The 16,056-nt window shown below is 33.0% G+C and overlaps 2 protein-coding genes across 2 annotated transcripts; both read left to right on the top strand.

Annotated features, from left to right (window-relative positions):
- Positions 1 to 7,633: 7,633 nt before the first annotated feature.
- On the top strand, positions 7,634 to 8,083 carry LOTGIDRAFT_121436 (hypothetical protein; the record flags this gene model as incomplete). The annotated part of the gene is made up of 1 exon (XM_009059098.1): positions 7,634 to 8,083. A coding segment is annotated over one exon (450 nt), but the record flags the coding sequence as incomplete, so codon positions are not given.
- A 171-nt stretch (positions 8,084 to 8,254) lies between these two features.
- LOTGIDRAFT_121423 (hypothetical protein) lies at positions 8,255 to 8,533 on the top strand (the record flags this gene model as incomplete). The annotated part of the gene is made up of 1 exon (XM_009059097.1): positions 8,255 to 8,533. A coding segment is annotated over one exon (279 nt), but the record flags the coding sequence as incomplete, so codon positions are not given.
- Positions 8,534 to 16,056: the final 7,523 nt, after the last annotated feature.

Below are 16,056 nucleotides of genomic sequence, written 5' to 3'. Positions count from 1 at the left end.
TTTATAACATGCCAAATAAAGAAAGGCATTTAGCTCTGTTTCATTACTGATGTGTTATTTCAATAATAAAGGGTTATAAAAGAATAGGTAAAAATAGTACCAAAATAAAGCACATCAAAAGCTATTTAAAGGGATTGCAAAGAGGTTTCTAAAAAATTGTATGTGTATCAGGAACACTGATAGCAGCAATTTGCAAGATTCCAATTTTCAATCAGACGTCTGTGGTTCCTGTAGTTACACTAAAACTAAGTGTTTGATGACATCACTCATCGTGAAAGGCCTTTTGTAATACAAAGTGTTCCCAATGCACAAATGAAATTTAGAAAACTTCTTTACAATCTATTTAAAGTCAATGAATTGACACTGACCGATATGTAATTTGTTATTCAAAGAAAAATCTATACAGAGCTGGATATAGGAATATTTTATTCATGATATAGAATCATAGAATACTTGATAAGAAACATTCAACTGGAGTATAATACGAACTGCTATAAAATCAATATCTCTATTAAACATTGTATTGATTCAGACTTTAATCAAAGGGAGACAAATCCAAATAGTAAATGTTCTACCGAACCAAATATACTGACAATATCAAACATTTGAACTATTCCTATAATGACTAACTGTCTAACTGTAAATTATTCTTTTATTTCTAAGACGAAATTCCTTTTTTGAATGAGGAGCACTGGGACCGGCCGGTTCTTAAAGGTCTAGCCTATAAGAAGTCTAATCCTAAATTTTCTTTTTCATTTAATGTAGGAAAATTCCTCAGTTTCACCAGTGTAAAATGTTTATTATGATTTCCATGGTTATTAATGGTCCTGTTGGAACCAGTATTTTTCTTATATATTTCAGACTTGGAAGATAATGGATTTGCATTTCAAATTTCAAATTTTTTTCCTGTGTAAGATACAATACGTAGATCAGGAAAAATAAAAATCAATGACACTTGTGCTAGCAACCTAATGTCTGTAATGAATTTAGCCTACAGGTATCAAAAATCAATTAACTATCATATATAAATTATATGATAATTATCATAAGTAAATTGAATTCTTTATAATTTGACAAATCTGCTGAGAGCCTATGTGATAAATTATTTATCAAGTGATAAATTTATCAAAAGTTTTCATATGATAAATAAATTTATATCAATTACGATGTGATATAAAAAGGTAATAATTATAAAAAATACTTTATCGAAAATGTTGTAAACTGCAATGATGAAGTGTGTATCAGCATCAGAACAATGGGCATAGTGGATAAATCTTTTCTCCCAGTGTCCAAATATTGATGAGTTTTGTCAATATTAGTTTTTCCATTAAAGGGATTGTACAAAGCTTTTATTTTTTTTATGTGTATCTGATCAATATCAATCAGACTTCTGTGGTTCCTGTAATTCCATTAAAACATAATATTTGATGATGCCACTAATCATGTGATACAAGTTTCTTTTGCAATTAGTGACGTCAAATATTTATTTTTGTACAATTGCAGGAATCACAGACATCTGACTGAAATTGGGGAATGGTGCAAATTGATGCTATTAGTGTCCATAAAAAATTTAGAAAACCTCTTTACAATCACTTAAATGTCATTAACTAATTCTTCATTATAACTAATTCTTCATTATAACTAATTCTTCATTAAAACTAATTCTTCATTAAAACTAATTCTTCATTAAAACTAACTGCAACAACTAATTCTTCATTACACGTGTGATATAACATTTTAAATATATATATTATAAATCGCACTGTCTATTTGCACCGTCACGATGCCTGTTCTCTTTGGCTGCTAACAACGGTACAGATAAGATGGGCGCGCTAGTTTTTGGCTTTTTTAAAGTGTGAAACCATTTTGATCGTCAAGAATGATATTAAGTGACTTTGTTATGGTAAGGTAGGGATGGTTTTATAATGCCCATTCCTGTACCATTGCAGTTCAACCCCCCTGTCAGTGGTGCATGGACTGACATGGAAAAAGCGTCTAGTCGTTCAGATGGGACAATAAACTGAGGCCCCGTGTGCTACAGGCTGTAGTACGTTAAAGATCCCTCGACAGTTGGAAATCAAAAAAGAGCAAGCTAATGCCTCAGTCCTGGCAAAATTTCCCTCATTGCACCCTGCATAGCGTTGCCCATCTTCATTAGCCCACATGGTGCAGAAAAGTAGGATGTAAAACTCCATTCATTTCATTTATACCGCCGCGGTACAAATAGCCACGATCATTAGCCCAAACTGACAATTCATAGGGGAACAGATTGACCTAAAAAAAGGCAATCTTTCTTTAATATATCTCTCTGACAACTACACAACTTGTTTAATCTGATCTAAATTGGAACAGCAGACAAATGGAATGAAGCCAGTGCTACTTAAGTCTATTTATAGCTTTCAAGATGGAATACCAATGGAAGTATTTGCAGAGGTGTCATGCAAATTAGTTCAGACATTCTTTAACATGAAAGCTCTGATCAATATGTCAATGTTAATTCCAATTGAAATTTACAGACTTAATAAAAAGAGCAGAAAAGTCATCTAGGCATCAATGTATTGATTTTGAATTGTTTAAATCTGTGTTCAAAGCCTAAGGGATGTGTCACTCTAATAAAAAAATCTGTACAAGCGAGACATTTCCATTAGTCAAAATCTCATCCAAAGTATGGCCAAATCGAAAGTAAAAGTTGTATAGTAGTTGACTCCTCCAAAGAGAAGTATCATCAGGGGTTTGAAAAGAGTAAGCATGGTCTGCTAAGACACGGCCACTACCACAATGGTCAAAATTTCTTGATGACAAATACCATTTAAGAGATGGACAGAATAAAACTTTTCTTTGTTGAAAAATTTGGAAAAATGCAGAAATTACATGAAAACATGATGTTTTTATAAAGTACTGGTTCAGAAAAAAAAAATTGGCCATCCTTTCTGACAAAAACATCGTATCTCACACAATTTTCTGTGATTACTAAATCCATAGTTTTTTTTTTTGTTTTGAGTACAACGTAATTTCAATGTTATTATCATATTGAAATTTCTAGATTATCCATGTTCCCCCTTGATCTGAAGTAAGCTTTTTTTAAAGTTAGCATCATATTATTTCAAGATCATTGCTCTTTAACATTCAAAATATTTTGAAAAATGAACACTTTAAGTGTCTGGCTGACGAAATGAAAACACAAAAAGCTAAAACCAGACAATTTTGACAACTTTTTTTCTGAAACTATGGATTTGTTTTAAAGAAAGACAATATCTTGTGGACAAACTATTAAAGAAAGAAAACAGTATTGTCTGGTTAACTGGAAGTTTTCATTTATTTTGTTGTTAATCTTTCTTCAGACTGGTTTCTTAAATAACAAAATAGAAAAGATCTGAACTACAACAAATCATTTTAGAGGCTATCCACTATCCACTTAGTGAACATCCAAATTAACCAAATAACAAACCCAATAAAATCTTATCAATCAACATCCCTGACTAATCTCATTCTCTTATTGTAAATGAGAGTCAAGGAAGAAAAGAAGGAAACAACCATCTTTTAAAAGAATTACAACTTATAGTGCGTTCACACAACTAAAGTTAAGGCAGCTTAATCATCAACTGTTCTTTGAGTCTGATTTACTGTCTTTTGGTGAGCGTTCAGACGGACATTAAAGTTAAGCCAGCTTCGACAATACCTCAGAAGCTATCCGGAAGTTCAGAGGTCATAATACCACTACGCATGTGCATTATGACATAGGTATTAATGGCGGAAATTTGTTTAGACGAATGTGCACGTGCAGACATGACATATCGGGCTTAATGTTAGCCAGTAGCGTTCAGACGAAAATACTTAGCTTGCTTAACTATTAAAGCCAGGTTTTAAGCTACGAAGTAGGTGCAAGTTAAGACAGCCTAAGTTTAACCGGTCGCGTTCAGAGGACTGAAAAAAAAGGGATCGAAGAGCGGCTGATAGTTAAGCTGCCTTAACCTTTGGTTGTCTAAACGCACTATTAGGTTCACGAGAATCCTTTCTACTAGCTGGTCCTTGGTCAATCCTCATTCCACTAATCTATCATTCCAGGTCATCTATACCCAAATTCAGTTGGGTTGACTCAAATAATTAGAGAACTCATTCAGAGTCACCACCAGACTTTCAAACAGGACAAAACCCACGACAACCAAGTGATTGGAGTAACCAAGCAAATGACACCATTTCACGTTTCCAAGGTTTCAACTGTCGTATGTGCTGTGTTAATTAATTGAAATTTTATCATTGCTATCAACTTGTTATCAAGAACTTGTATTAATTATTGTGCTTAACATTATTTAAGAAACTTCTGGAATAAATTAGAAATTTTTAAATCAAAATTTCTTCATTGGACGTTTAATTAAATCATTGGAAATAAAAAAATAGGAGACTGGATTGATAGTACAGTGAAACCCCTGTAAACCGCATCCTCTATAAACCGGATTCCTCTGTTGAAAAGTCCTGGCCAAATCACTATATAATAGGAGATAAACCCCGGTAAACCGGCACCCCTCTAAACCGCATCGAAATCAAGTCCCGAAGTAGTTAATCTCTCAACCGGCACCTTAATTAGTTCTCATAATAATTGACATTAATCCGTTGGCGTCATTAAAGATATATATATGACATGTGGTGTGACTAGTTATCAATGGAAACGATTAATCACTAATCCAATTTAAATATCGATTTCCATTGTTTCCCTGATTGATTATTTCTCTCTACACATTATGTATACTGACATTTGAACATTCGGTCATTTCCCAAACTCAAATTTGTGTTAAATTAGCTGATTTTCTCAAGAATTTAAATCGTAATCATGGAAGGCCCTAACAAACTTAATCTTACCGATAATATCAATCTCATCAAAGATTATGAGAAATTGACCAATATGACGGTATGAAAATAACGGCATTGGAGTGAAACAACGTTTTGGGAACAGGTGTCGACGTAAAAGCATCAAACATCATAAAGGGATGTAACTCTGTTATATTGCCACTCCATCAAGTAAACTGGCATTTAACGGTGGTCCGACGGCCTGTCTTAAACCCCTTTAGAGGGGTTTCACCGTACTGCCATTTCAAAAACTCTCCAGCAAAATCGGTACACTTGACAATCAATGGAGAGCTTCTTGCATAATACACCTTTCTTTCTTTGTGTTCAATTATAATTACCCATACCAATTACATTTATATATCTGTCTATCTGAAGAGAAAATTCAGTATCACCAGTAACACCCACACTATGTCACCTCAATAATGTAATATAATTCTATTAGAGAATAGATGTTTCTATGACATACCACACTCTAATCCTTATAGTTCATTGACATTAACCAAAGTAAGGAATAAATCATCAAAAATATTTAATCTTGTATCGACATTTAGATGTAGAAAGAAATTAAAGGAAGTAATAGTATATATCATATATATTTGCATGTATAATGCACAGTTTTTGTTTATTTTAAAAAGGGCTTGCCAAACTGGGTATGCAAATTATACACAATGAATTGAATTTTTCACCAGAGGTTCACCAGTCAATATTGACAATCAGCAATATTATATATGATACGAGAACTGGTCGAAAAGTTCTAAACTTTACTGTTAGATGGTTTTCATTTAATTCTCTACATAAACCCCTTCCATGTTTGAATACTTTAGCAAGCAATGCTGCAAGGCCTCGTTGAAGGTGAAAAAAGATCTTCTGAAGCCACTCTGAAAAGGTCATTCAGCATAATGCTGACCATCTTGTACTTTTGTCATTCCGAACTCATTGGTGATAATGTTTTGAACCCTCTCATGAGGAATGCCCATAACATTGGCAATTTGTCAAATGGTCAATCATCAGTCAGTCATCATCATGTCATGCACCTGGGTAATAATTTTCAGAATGGTTGTTGTTGAAGGCCTTCAAGGACGTGGGTCATCTTTTTGCCATGGTTGAATTCCGCAGTTCCCTACTTTACTGTAGAAAAGAAAGGAGACACATCCCCTAAATTGGAGACTATGTCAGCATGTATCTGTGTTTCAGTTAGCCCTTTCAGTAGCAGGTATTTGATGAATGTTCTTTAGCCAGTTTTGTCTATTTCTGATGATTTTAATGGGGAGGTTCACAAGATGGTCTGGTACAAAGACAATAATAACACTACTTGCAGTTCTTACGTCTACGATGCATTAAATAAATGAGTGCACCTGATGTTGACAAAAGTTTGTTTCAATCTCATCTCAGTTCGGCTGAGAACTTTTCAGCCAAACCTCGTATTGTTCTTTTCTTATATAAAAACACAATAATTGACTTGTAACCTCATACAGAGCCATTTAGATATCTATTAAGGGATATTTATGACAATGGCTCTCAAACTACAATATCAAAATACTTCAATTACAAACATGTTAATTATCAACATTTTTTTCATGTGAAATTTTAGAAAATGATATCCTCCTACACTATGTCACTGAAATAAATGTAATTTTATTTAAATCCTGATAGAATTAATGGTTGTATGACATACCCTACTGGTACATAATCCTTACAGTCTCTTTATTGACTTGGTCTTATTAATCGTCAGCTGGGTTCAAAGAAACTTCTTAACAGAAGATTTCTCAAAGATGTGATTGGTTTCTACAACGATTCTAATAATATTGGAAATATTGATGCTAGCCTCCTCGTAAAAATAATTTTTTTTCACAAATTTTCAAAAATATACTATCACACCGACATTGATTTTCCAATAAAGACCAGAGGAACTAGCTGAGCTGCCTGCCTCCAGAGCTGTTTCCATCAGCTACGCTGTATTTTTAGTGAGATTTCTGCCTTGAAATACTGTTAGACAAAATTCAACTTGTTTGATATTTTCTGTCTCGAAAAGCCAGAACTCACTTTTGCAACTGCCAGTTGGGCGAGAAAAAGTAAGTAACCAATAGAAAATGTTGACATGGTAACAACATGTAACCATCAAACAATTTTAGAAAAATCAACTTGTTAAACAATTGGAAGAATACGTGTCTATATATACGTGTCTATTCAAAAACAGGTACATGAGACAGATGAAGTTCCTCCTCTCTGCAACAGGCTTAAAAATTCTTGTGAAAAAATGTAAAAAAAAATTTTGAGAAACATGGCTTGGTAAGTTGTCAGCATTATCTCTAGTAAAACTACCAAGCATTAAATTTTAGTCTTCCAGTGACACCCTCCCACACAATGTCATCAAAATAATTTAATAAAATTCCTGATAGAGAATTAATGACACTCTGACATACACTGATATCATTTCTTATAGTTCATCTATATTCTCTACTGAATAGTGACAATTTCTATTACAACTGTTGACTTGCAACATTCAAATGTATATTTTTGTTGCAGTTACCAATTTTTTTTGTAATCTCTTTGTAGATCTTTCCAAATGATGTTGACAGATATCTGTTTCATCACTCCATGGAAATGTAATGCCACAAACTAGGGCTGGGTATGGATTACCAAATTGTTTCAGCCTACCACTATATTAGAGTACCTGTTTCAGCTACCACTATAATAGAGTACCTGTTTCAGCCTACCACTATATTAGAGTACCTGTTTCAGCCTACCACTATATGAGAGTACCTGTTTCAGCTACCACTATAATAGAGTACCTGTTTCAGCCTACCACTATATTAGAGTACCTGTTTCAGCCTACCACTCTATTAGAGTACCTGTTTCCGCCTACCACTCTATTAGAGTACCTGTTTCAGCCTACCACTCTATTAGAGTACCTGTTTCAGCCTACCACTATATGAGAATACCTGTTTCAGCCTACCACTATATTAGAATACCTGTTTCAGACTACCACTCTATTAGAGTATCTGTTTCAGCCTACCACTCTATTAGAGTACCTGTTTCAGCCTACCACTATATTAGAATACCTGTTTCAGCCTACCACTCTATTAGAGTACCTGTTTCAGCCTACCACTATATTAGAATACCTGTTTCAGCCTACCACTATATTAGAATACCTGTTTCAGACTACCACTTTATTAGAGTACCTGTTTCAGTCTACCACTCTATGAGAGTACCTGTTTCAGCCTACCACTATATGTGAATACCTGTTTCAGCCTACCACTATATTACAATACCTGTTTCAGTCTACCACTATATGAGAGTACCTGTTTCAGCCTACCACTATATTAGAATACCTGTTTCAGACTACCACTATATGGGAGTACCTGTTTCAGTCTACCACTATATGAGAGTACCTGTTTCAGTCTAACACTATATGGGAGTACCTGTTTCAGTCTACCACTATGTGGGAGTACCTGTTTCAGTCTACCACTACATGAGAGTACCTGTTTCAGTCTACCACTATATTAGAGTACCTGTTTTAGCCTACCACTATATGAGAATACCTGTTTCAGTCTACCACTATATGGGAGTACCTGTTTCAGCCTACCACTATATGAAAGTATATTGCTACCAATACATGTTTCAGTCTATCTTCAATAAACGAATTTTGCCACCACCTGTTTCAGCCTACCACAATATGAAAGACTAATAATAAGACATATACATCAAATCTGACATTGATACATGTCAAATATATCAATGAAACATAAATTGCATTTATAAATCCATTTTAGAACTTAACAGTGTGGCAGGTGTTGACATATTTACAAAACTTAATGATATTGCTGGGTCCACATTAAAAGGCATCTCAAGAGTCACGTGGATAAAAATAGATCAAGGGTCAGTATGCTAGAGACCCAGTAAGTTAGGGATCTCTTAACAATGCTCCAGACCCTGTAAAACTCTATTTTCATTTTCTTTTAGTTTTAGAGATAAAAATTCATTTCATTTCAAAATATCATTAGGATAGAGAAGGTTTGAATTTTACGTGTTTTAATCGAATTTGGCCTTACTCTCAAACTCTAATAAATTATAGTTAAATTGCAAATTGGAAAATTGATTGGGAAATAAGTGTAAAAGCTCTGTTACATAAGAGCTGCAGACAGTCCTTGATAAATTATGCAACATGTTTATGACTCTACACACACAAATATCAGTTAGAAAGACCAAATATGTATAGGTTTTAAGAGATATCTAAAGGCAAAACATGATGTGCATCATATTCACATATATGCAGCAAGTAACATCAAATTATGCAAAATATCCTTTACACATTCTTACCTAAAAATTCAAAATTATTTCTTGATAAACTGCAAATGAATACAGCTCCTTAATGTCTTCTAATCTACTCAAAACCCAAATCACAAATAATGATCAAATATAAAGTTTACAACAGGAAAAAGTAGGCCGGGTGATTTTTTGTGACAATTTCCTTATTAACACCATGATGACATATTTAGATACAAAATAAAAACAAATGAAATTAATTTTTATCTAATCATCTTCATTATAAATTTATCATGTACCATATGTTATTAATTGACTTAGACATTTTTTTTTCACCTTAATATGTTTTCTTTCTATCATTGAGGCAATATAATTATGGTAAAGGTGTGGTCAACTATTTTCTCTTTTTTCCTTTTCAATACTGACCGATATTATTGAATTTATTGAATTTGTCAGTAATGTCTGAATAGAGACTCGTAAATGGCTCAGAAATGCATGGAAATAATGCTTATATTAATATCAGTCCATGGACAATTTGACTGAATCACAAAAAATAACCACCTAAACATTCTTGTCCATGATCATTTTTGTAGACAGATGTCTGTGGTTCCTGCAATTCCATTAAAATTAAGTGTTTGATGACATCACTAATCACAAAATATGCTTTTATCACATAAGTTCTATCACCATTAGTGACATCATCAAACACCTAGTTTTAATGGAATTGCAGGAACCACAGATGTCTGATTGAAAATTGGAATGGTGCAAATTGATGCTATCAGTGTCCCTAATACTCATAAAGTTTTTAGAAAACCTCTCTACAATCCATTTCATAATGGCACGCTCACAGAATACGAATTTCGATGGAGTTCACTGTGGGCATCTTGACACAAAGAAAAAAGAGGTGAGACTATCTAAGAATTTATTTTCAGTTAAAAATCTGTTGTCTGAAATGTAGTCCGCTCCTGTTTGATACCAGGCCCCTAAAAATCTAAGGCTTTAACATTGAGTGCTTAAAGGTGGACAGAATTGGGCACAATGCAACTAGAGAGAGAAAACATTTCTAGGCCACTATATTCAAAAAAGCAACTTATTCAAAAATGGCATTGCATGATCTACATGTTATGTCATAGTCTTATATCAAAGCTAAAACTAGATGTTATGGTGAACAAATTTTGAAAATCAGACCAATCCCAAAAACTTAACTTGCAAATAATATTGTTATTGCCACATACTTCCCTACTTCAACCACAGGCAGTTGTAGTAGCAGACTAGCTTGTTCTCTCTGACTTATTAATTCATCTGTCATCTATAAGACAATAACTTATTACATCTTTCCAATATTGTCTCTATGACTGCAGGACATCACTTTCTATTATTTCTAGGAAATTACCAGATTTGTATGACATAGTGCTAGAGTTATTAAACAAGTTATTAAAGGGAGTATACCACTTATTTATCGTATTTTCAAGAAACCTCAAAGATATGGATAATAATGCAAAACCAAACTTTGCATTTTATCTATCTACTCATGACCGCCTTTTGATCATATTGCTCAACAGATTTGCCATTTTCGGAAGTAAATCATACCTCGCTCTCAGAAACATACATTGTTCAGCTAGGCTAATTGGTTAATACTCTCACCGCTTACGTTAAAATTTGAGCTTTCTTAGCCATATGTATCCATAATCATCCCTGATTGAAGTTAAAGAGACAAGTCGTTTCTCCAAGATTTCCATTTTAATGACATTACATGTATACAGTAGACTCAATCATCTTGTCTCTCTACACACAGCTGAGACCAAAGATGTCCTAGTGTCACTATTACATAAGACATACAACTTTCCAATACCTCAATTTTCAGACAGAACATAAGCTTGTGAACAAAATAATTAAAAGGTGAAATATCTGGTTATTTGTGCAGTTATATTTCTGAAGACTATCTACATATATTCAAGACACAAATCAACCCCTAAAAATGTTGTTTCCTTTTAAGACTAAATCAAATTTATAGGACAAACATTCCTGCATCTATTGATTTCATTGGAAAAAATATCTTAACAATACAAAAAGATGTATTCTTGGAAATTTGATTTTTTTTTGCTATTATGAATCTGGCACACACCTCCCCTTTAATTCTGTTACAAAATCTTATTACATATGGAATCAATTATTCAGCAGTTTACAATATGCTGGTCTTTGATTGAATGTGATTATTCATGCTGCTTATATATAAATACAGTCGTCTGAATATCTGAAAGCTAAATCATGTTTGAACATATTGAAGCAGACTATATAATAGAGAGGGGATTTGTCTTGAATTGGAACATAACCTCACATCATTTTTTTTTATTATTGATAGTTAAGCTATAGGTGTTTGCTCAATTAAATCAATTTTTCTTTCAATGCATGTTAAAGACTCCACCCACTAATTTTTCAAGGTATTTCAAGTAAATTTGTCTCTGGAAAAGGTAGTGAGTAATCCCCTAGGGGTCCAAGAGAAATATCATTGGGAGTACTTGATCAATATTTCCCTGATGATGCTTTCAAAAATTACTGTTTTTTGTGACATTTTTCACCCCTGTCCATAGATCCCCTATAAACGTTTCATTTGAATTTTGATTCTTCATTTCTCCTAAGACAGGCAAGGTTCTACCAGAAACAAAAACACTAAAGCTTACAAAGGCTAGAAAAAGGTTTGGGAACCATAGCAATAAGGGACAGAAATCATGTCTCCTTCAGAATTTGACAAAAACAAATCATGAAGAATTCTTCAACTTGTATGGAAATGTTCCAAACTTGATATACAAGTATAGCCATGTACTTGACATTGCCTAAGAACAGATCAATCAAAACTATCCAAATAATTCCATATCACTTAAAAAGTATGAATTGTTAAAGGGATTGTAAAGAGGTTTTCTAGTCTTTTTATGTGTTATCAGGGACACCTTTGACATCTATTTGGGACATTCTAATTCTTCGTCCGATGCCTGTGGTTCCTGCAATTCCAAAAGGAATTAACTGGAAATGACACATCTCCAGCGAGAGAATTCATTACCAACCTACCACTGGACCACAATAACATAACAATATAGAAGTCAAATTTTGTCTCTGATACACATAAAAAGGCTAGAAACCTCTTTACAATCCCTTTAACAGCAAAAAAATGTCCTTTATTGCACACTGTACAGCATCATCATCTTTATCTGCCAAATAAGGTGCCAAACTTGAAGAGTTATACCTCATTGTCTTTAGTTACAATTAATATTCTCATAAAAAAATAAGATTTAAAAAAGGAATTCTAAAGGAGAATTATATTAATGAGAATCTAATGCCTGATAATTGATGTAGAGTGGTTTTAAGACGGATAGTTAGACTATAGAAAGGGTCAAAATGACCTACCACAGCTACTGAGAGAATTTATAGATTTTTATTCCTTTTTTTCTTTTTTTTTCTTCAACAACATTCACCTATTAAAATAGAGAGTAGGTCTTTTTTAACATCATCAAATATTTTTCTAGAAAAGAATTTAAAAAATATTTGAGTTTCTTTAAAAATGAATTTTTTGTTATGTTGACAAATGGTTGACAATGGTGGTTGTGGGTTCTAATCATAAGCAGCATCAACTGTATAAGCATATAAGCAAGTTAAAGTCTTGTGACCTTGAATAAGTCATCTTTACTAATTCTCGACCCAGCTATAAATGGGTACAGATAATCCTGAAAAGATCAGAGATCTAATAGATTGTACAAAGAACCAGCTGATAGAAAAGCTCCTTGTGAACCTAAGTTGTTATCCTTGTAAAAACTGGTTGTTTCTTATTTTCTATCAAGTTTCTTATAATAAGTTTCTAATATATTTCATTTTCCTTTACAAAATGATTTATTAATTGAGTAAGACTATTCTTATGGTTTCTAATAGCTGTATTTTTTAAAGTTTTTAAAGTAAGTATAAGTTTGCTCCTTCTGTGGAATCAACATTTGAGAATAACAAATATCGATTCTAACAATGAGATTTCAAAAAAAATCCAAACAGATAGACATCAATATTCAATGAAAAAACTATGGAAAATAACAAAGTAAATATATATATTTATACTGTCTAATTTTGGCACAGATTGTCTTCCATATATCAAAGCGCACTGACTGGTAATTACTGGCAAACCTTATTCACTCACTGATAATTAAAATCTTAATTACATCCCTGTAATCAATAACAGATAATTAATTTGTCAAACAAGAAACAATTAGAAATCTTAGACATGAAATCTCAGAGTTCAGATTAATTTCTTATTTTTTTTGTCTTTTGTATCAGAAAATTTTCAAAAATTTGTAATTTGTCTTTGAATGCTTTTGAGTTCAAAAAAAAGAAGGGGTTGTGTAGTTTTAAGGTGCTCTCACACCATAGTCTTTACCAGTTGTGTATGGTTGTTAATAATGAACATGGCCATGCATAACAAATGCACTTCATAACTCAGTAGCATGGGAGCTGCGTTCTAAACTTAAGACCGTATCCACTGTGATCACCATTGTCAGGATGTACTATTATGTGAGAGCACATTTACATCTGAAATAAATACACTTACCCAAAGAAACTGCAAGACCTACATCTGTCTGCTGTCTTTCATTAAAGGGACAGTTATTGAAAGCATAATGAATTTCAATTATGCATAAAAATTGTATTTATATTTGCTATTTATGTCCATGAAAACTTGATCAACCTAAATATGTTTTAAAAATGAAATGAAATGAAAGGAGTTTTACATCCCACTTTTCTGTACAATGTGGGCTAATGAAGACAGCAAAGTCGTGCAGGGTGCAATGAGAGAAATTTTGTAGGACAGCGGCATTAACCTACTATTTTTCGAATTCCAACTAACGAGGGATCCTTTATGTGCACAGCCTGTAGCATACGGGCCTCAGTTTATTGTCCCATCTGAACGATTTGACGCTTTTTCCATGCCAGCCCCTCTATGATGATATACATTTTTAAAAGGGATGTCATAAAGCCCATGACAATCAATAATATTTGGACATGTTAATACATTTCATATAAATATCATAGGTGAAATGTGCTCCACAGTGATATAATAAGAAAATAGATCTGATTCTAACAAATTGAAATGCAGTCCTGCAATAAAAGTCTGATTTAGATGTATTCTTATTTTTTTTTACAAATGGAATTGCTATGACATAAATTTATTCTAACAAAATGGAAATTCTGTCAAATCAATGTCTTCTCTACTTCCTCCACTATTCCTGAATAATCATAAAAAACAAAACAAAATGTCTTGAAATTCGGCCAAGTCATGTCATGGTTTATTGTTAAAGGGGTATTCCAATAAAAAAGTTCTGGTGTTTGGCTTTATAATGGCTCGATATTTTAGAGATGTTTTAGAATACGTAGGAGACATATTTCTCTACAAAAAAGGCTTAGTTGTTTATTTTACTCAAATTCTTACAGTATTTTTTTAACAGCTTCCACAAGCATAACCAAATTAAAAACCATATATGTAATGTTTTTAAAATACCTTTGGCGCTTAAAATTAACAGCACCATGGAGAGGGGCAACGCTATGCAGGATGAAATGAGGCAAATTTTAACCTTTTTTTCGATTTCCAACTGTCTAGGGATCTTTAATGTGCACACGTGGCCTGAATTAATGTCCCATATGAACGACTAGAAACTTTTTCCATGGCAGTCCCTCTTACCTGCATCACTGACAGAGGGATTTTCAGGGACATTTCATTTTACCCTGTGGCCAACAAATTAACGTTATTTATACATCAGCTATTTTAAATCGAGAATGAGGCTCATAATGCAAACAATAAAAGTTAATTTAGTGTCAGTCAGAAAATCATAACCTTTATTTCTCATGTCTCCTTCTCCAATCCCACTAAATCAAAACGAATCATATTTTACATTAACATTTACACTAATGTCAGAATTGATTAAGCTATTTAGTGATACTTTCACACATTTCAGAGAAAAGGCAGTTTTTTTGCCCATTTCTTTCGTGTTTATCAGGTGTTTAATCAAGTCGTATATAGACCATTCCTTCATGATGTCGCCATATTTTTATTGTAATTTGCGTTATGAGGTGGGCATTCGATGATATGCACGATAATATGATATATTGATAGTTTTAAAACCTTTTAACACAAAAAGAAACAGAATATGCAGAGATCTGTCTTTTTAAGAGTGCTAAGAACTTGATATTAACCTAATGGAGATAATCAATCAACTGTTGAACAATATTCTTTTCTTGTCACATGACACATAATATGCAAAACTTTCACTTTTCAATAACACAATTTACAACAATATACTTTACTTTGGTTCTGACGAATTAGGCAGAGGTAGTGTCAAACTTCACAATTCTCTAGTTTTGGAAAAACTCAACTACAAACAAGTAGCAAACAAATTTAGTTTATTTTCTTAGCATCATGACTAATATGAACCGATTTACACAGACCTGTGACGGCACACGAATAGTTTTTTTCGCTCATTTTTGTTGCAGACACAAATTTTGAGTAAACTTTCACAAGTGTCCGCACTTCCACTGTTCCTTGTCAAAGGACACTTGTCCCCTAGCAACAAGAGATACTGCACATCACAATTCCATAATTCTACAACTTTTAAATTGTACAGACCGGCCAGTACTTCAAAAAGATGACATTCATAATTCTAATTTAACAAAAAGTTTTACTTAACAAATAAGCTTATATGAAACATGTACAGTAGTCATCTTTTTTCAAACAAAGCAGAGTGTTTGAGATATATATCAGTTGGTAAGAGGTCAATATTTAGGCGATGTCCTATATAAGCTTAACCTTATAATCTTGTACCTGTATAGTTTCCTATGGATCAAAAATTTTGGTCTATTTTCTTGGAAAGTTGAAAAATGGCACATATTGTTAAAATCTAGAATTAAAAGGTTGACTCA

The sequence above is a fragment of the Lottia gigantea genome (genome assembly GCF_000327385.1).
Source record: "Lottia gigantea unplaced genomic scaffold LOTGIsca_37, whole genome shotgun sequence".
Lineage (NCBI taxonomy): Eukaryota > Metazoa > Mollusca > Gastropoda > Lottiidae > Lottia > Lottia gigantea.
The sequence above is the reverse complement of the archived record's forward strand: the minus strand, read 5'-3'. Positions and strand labels throughout refer to the sequence as shown.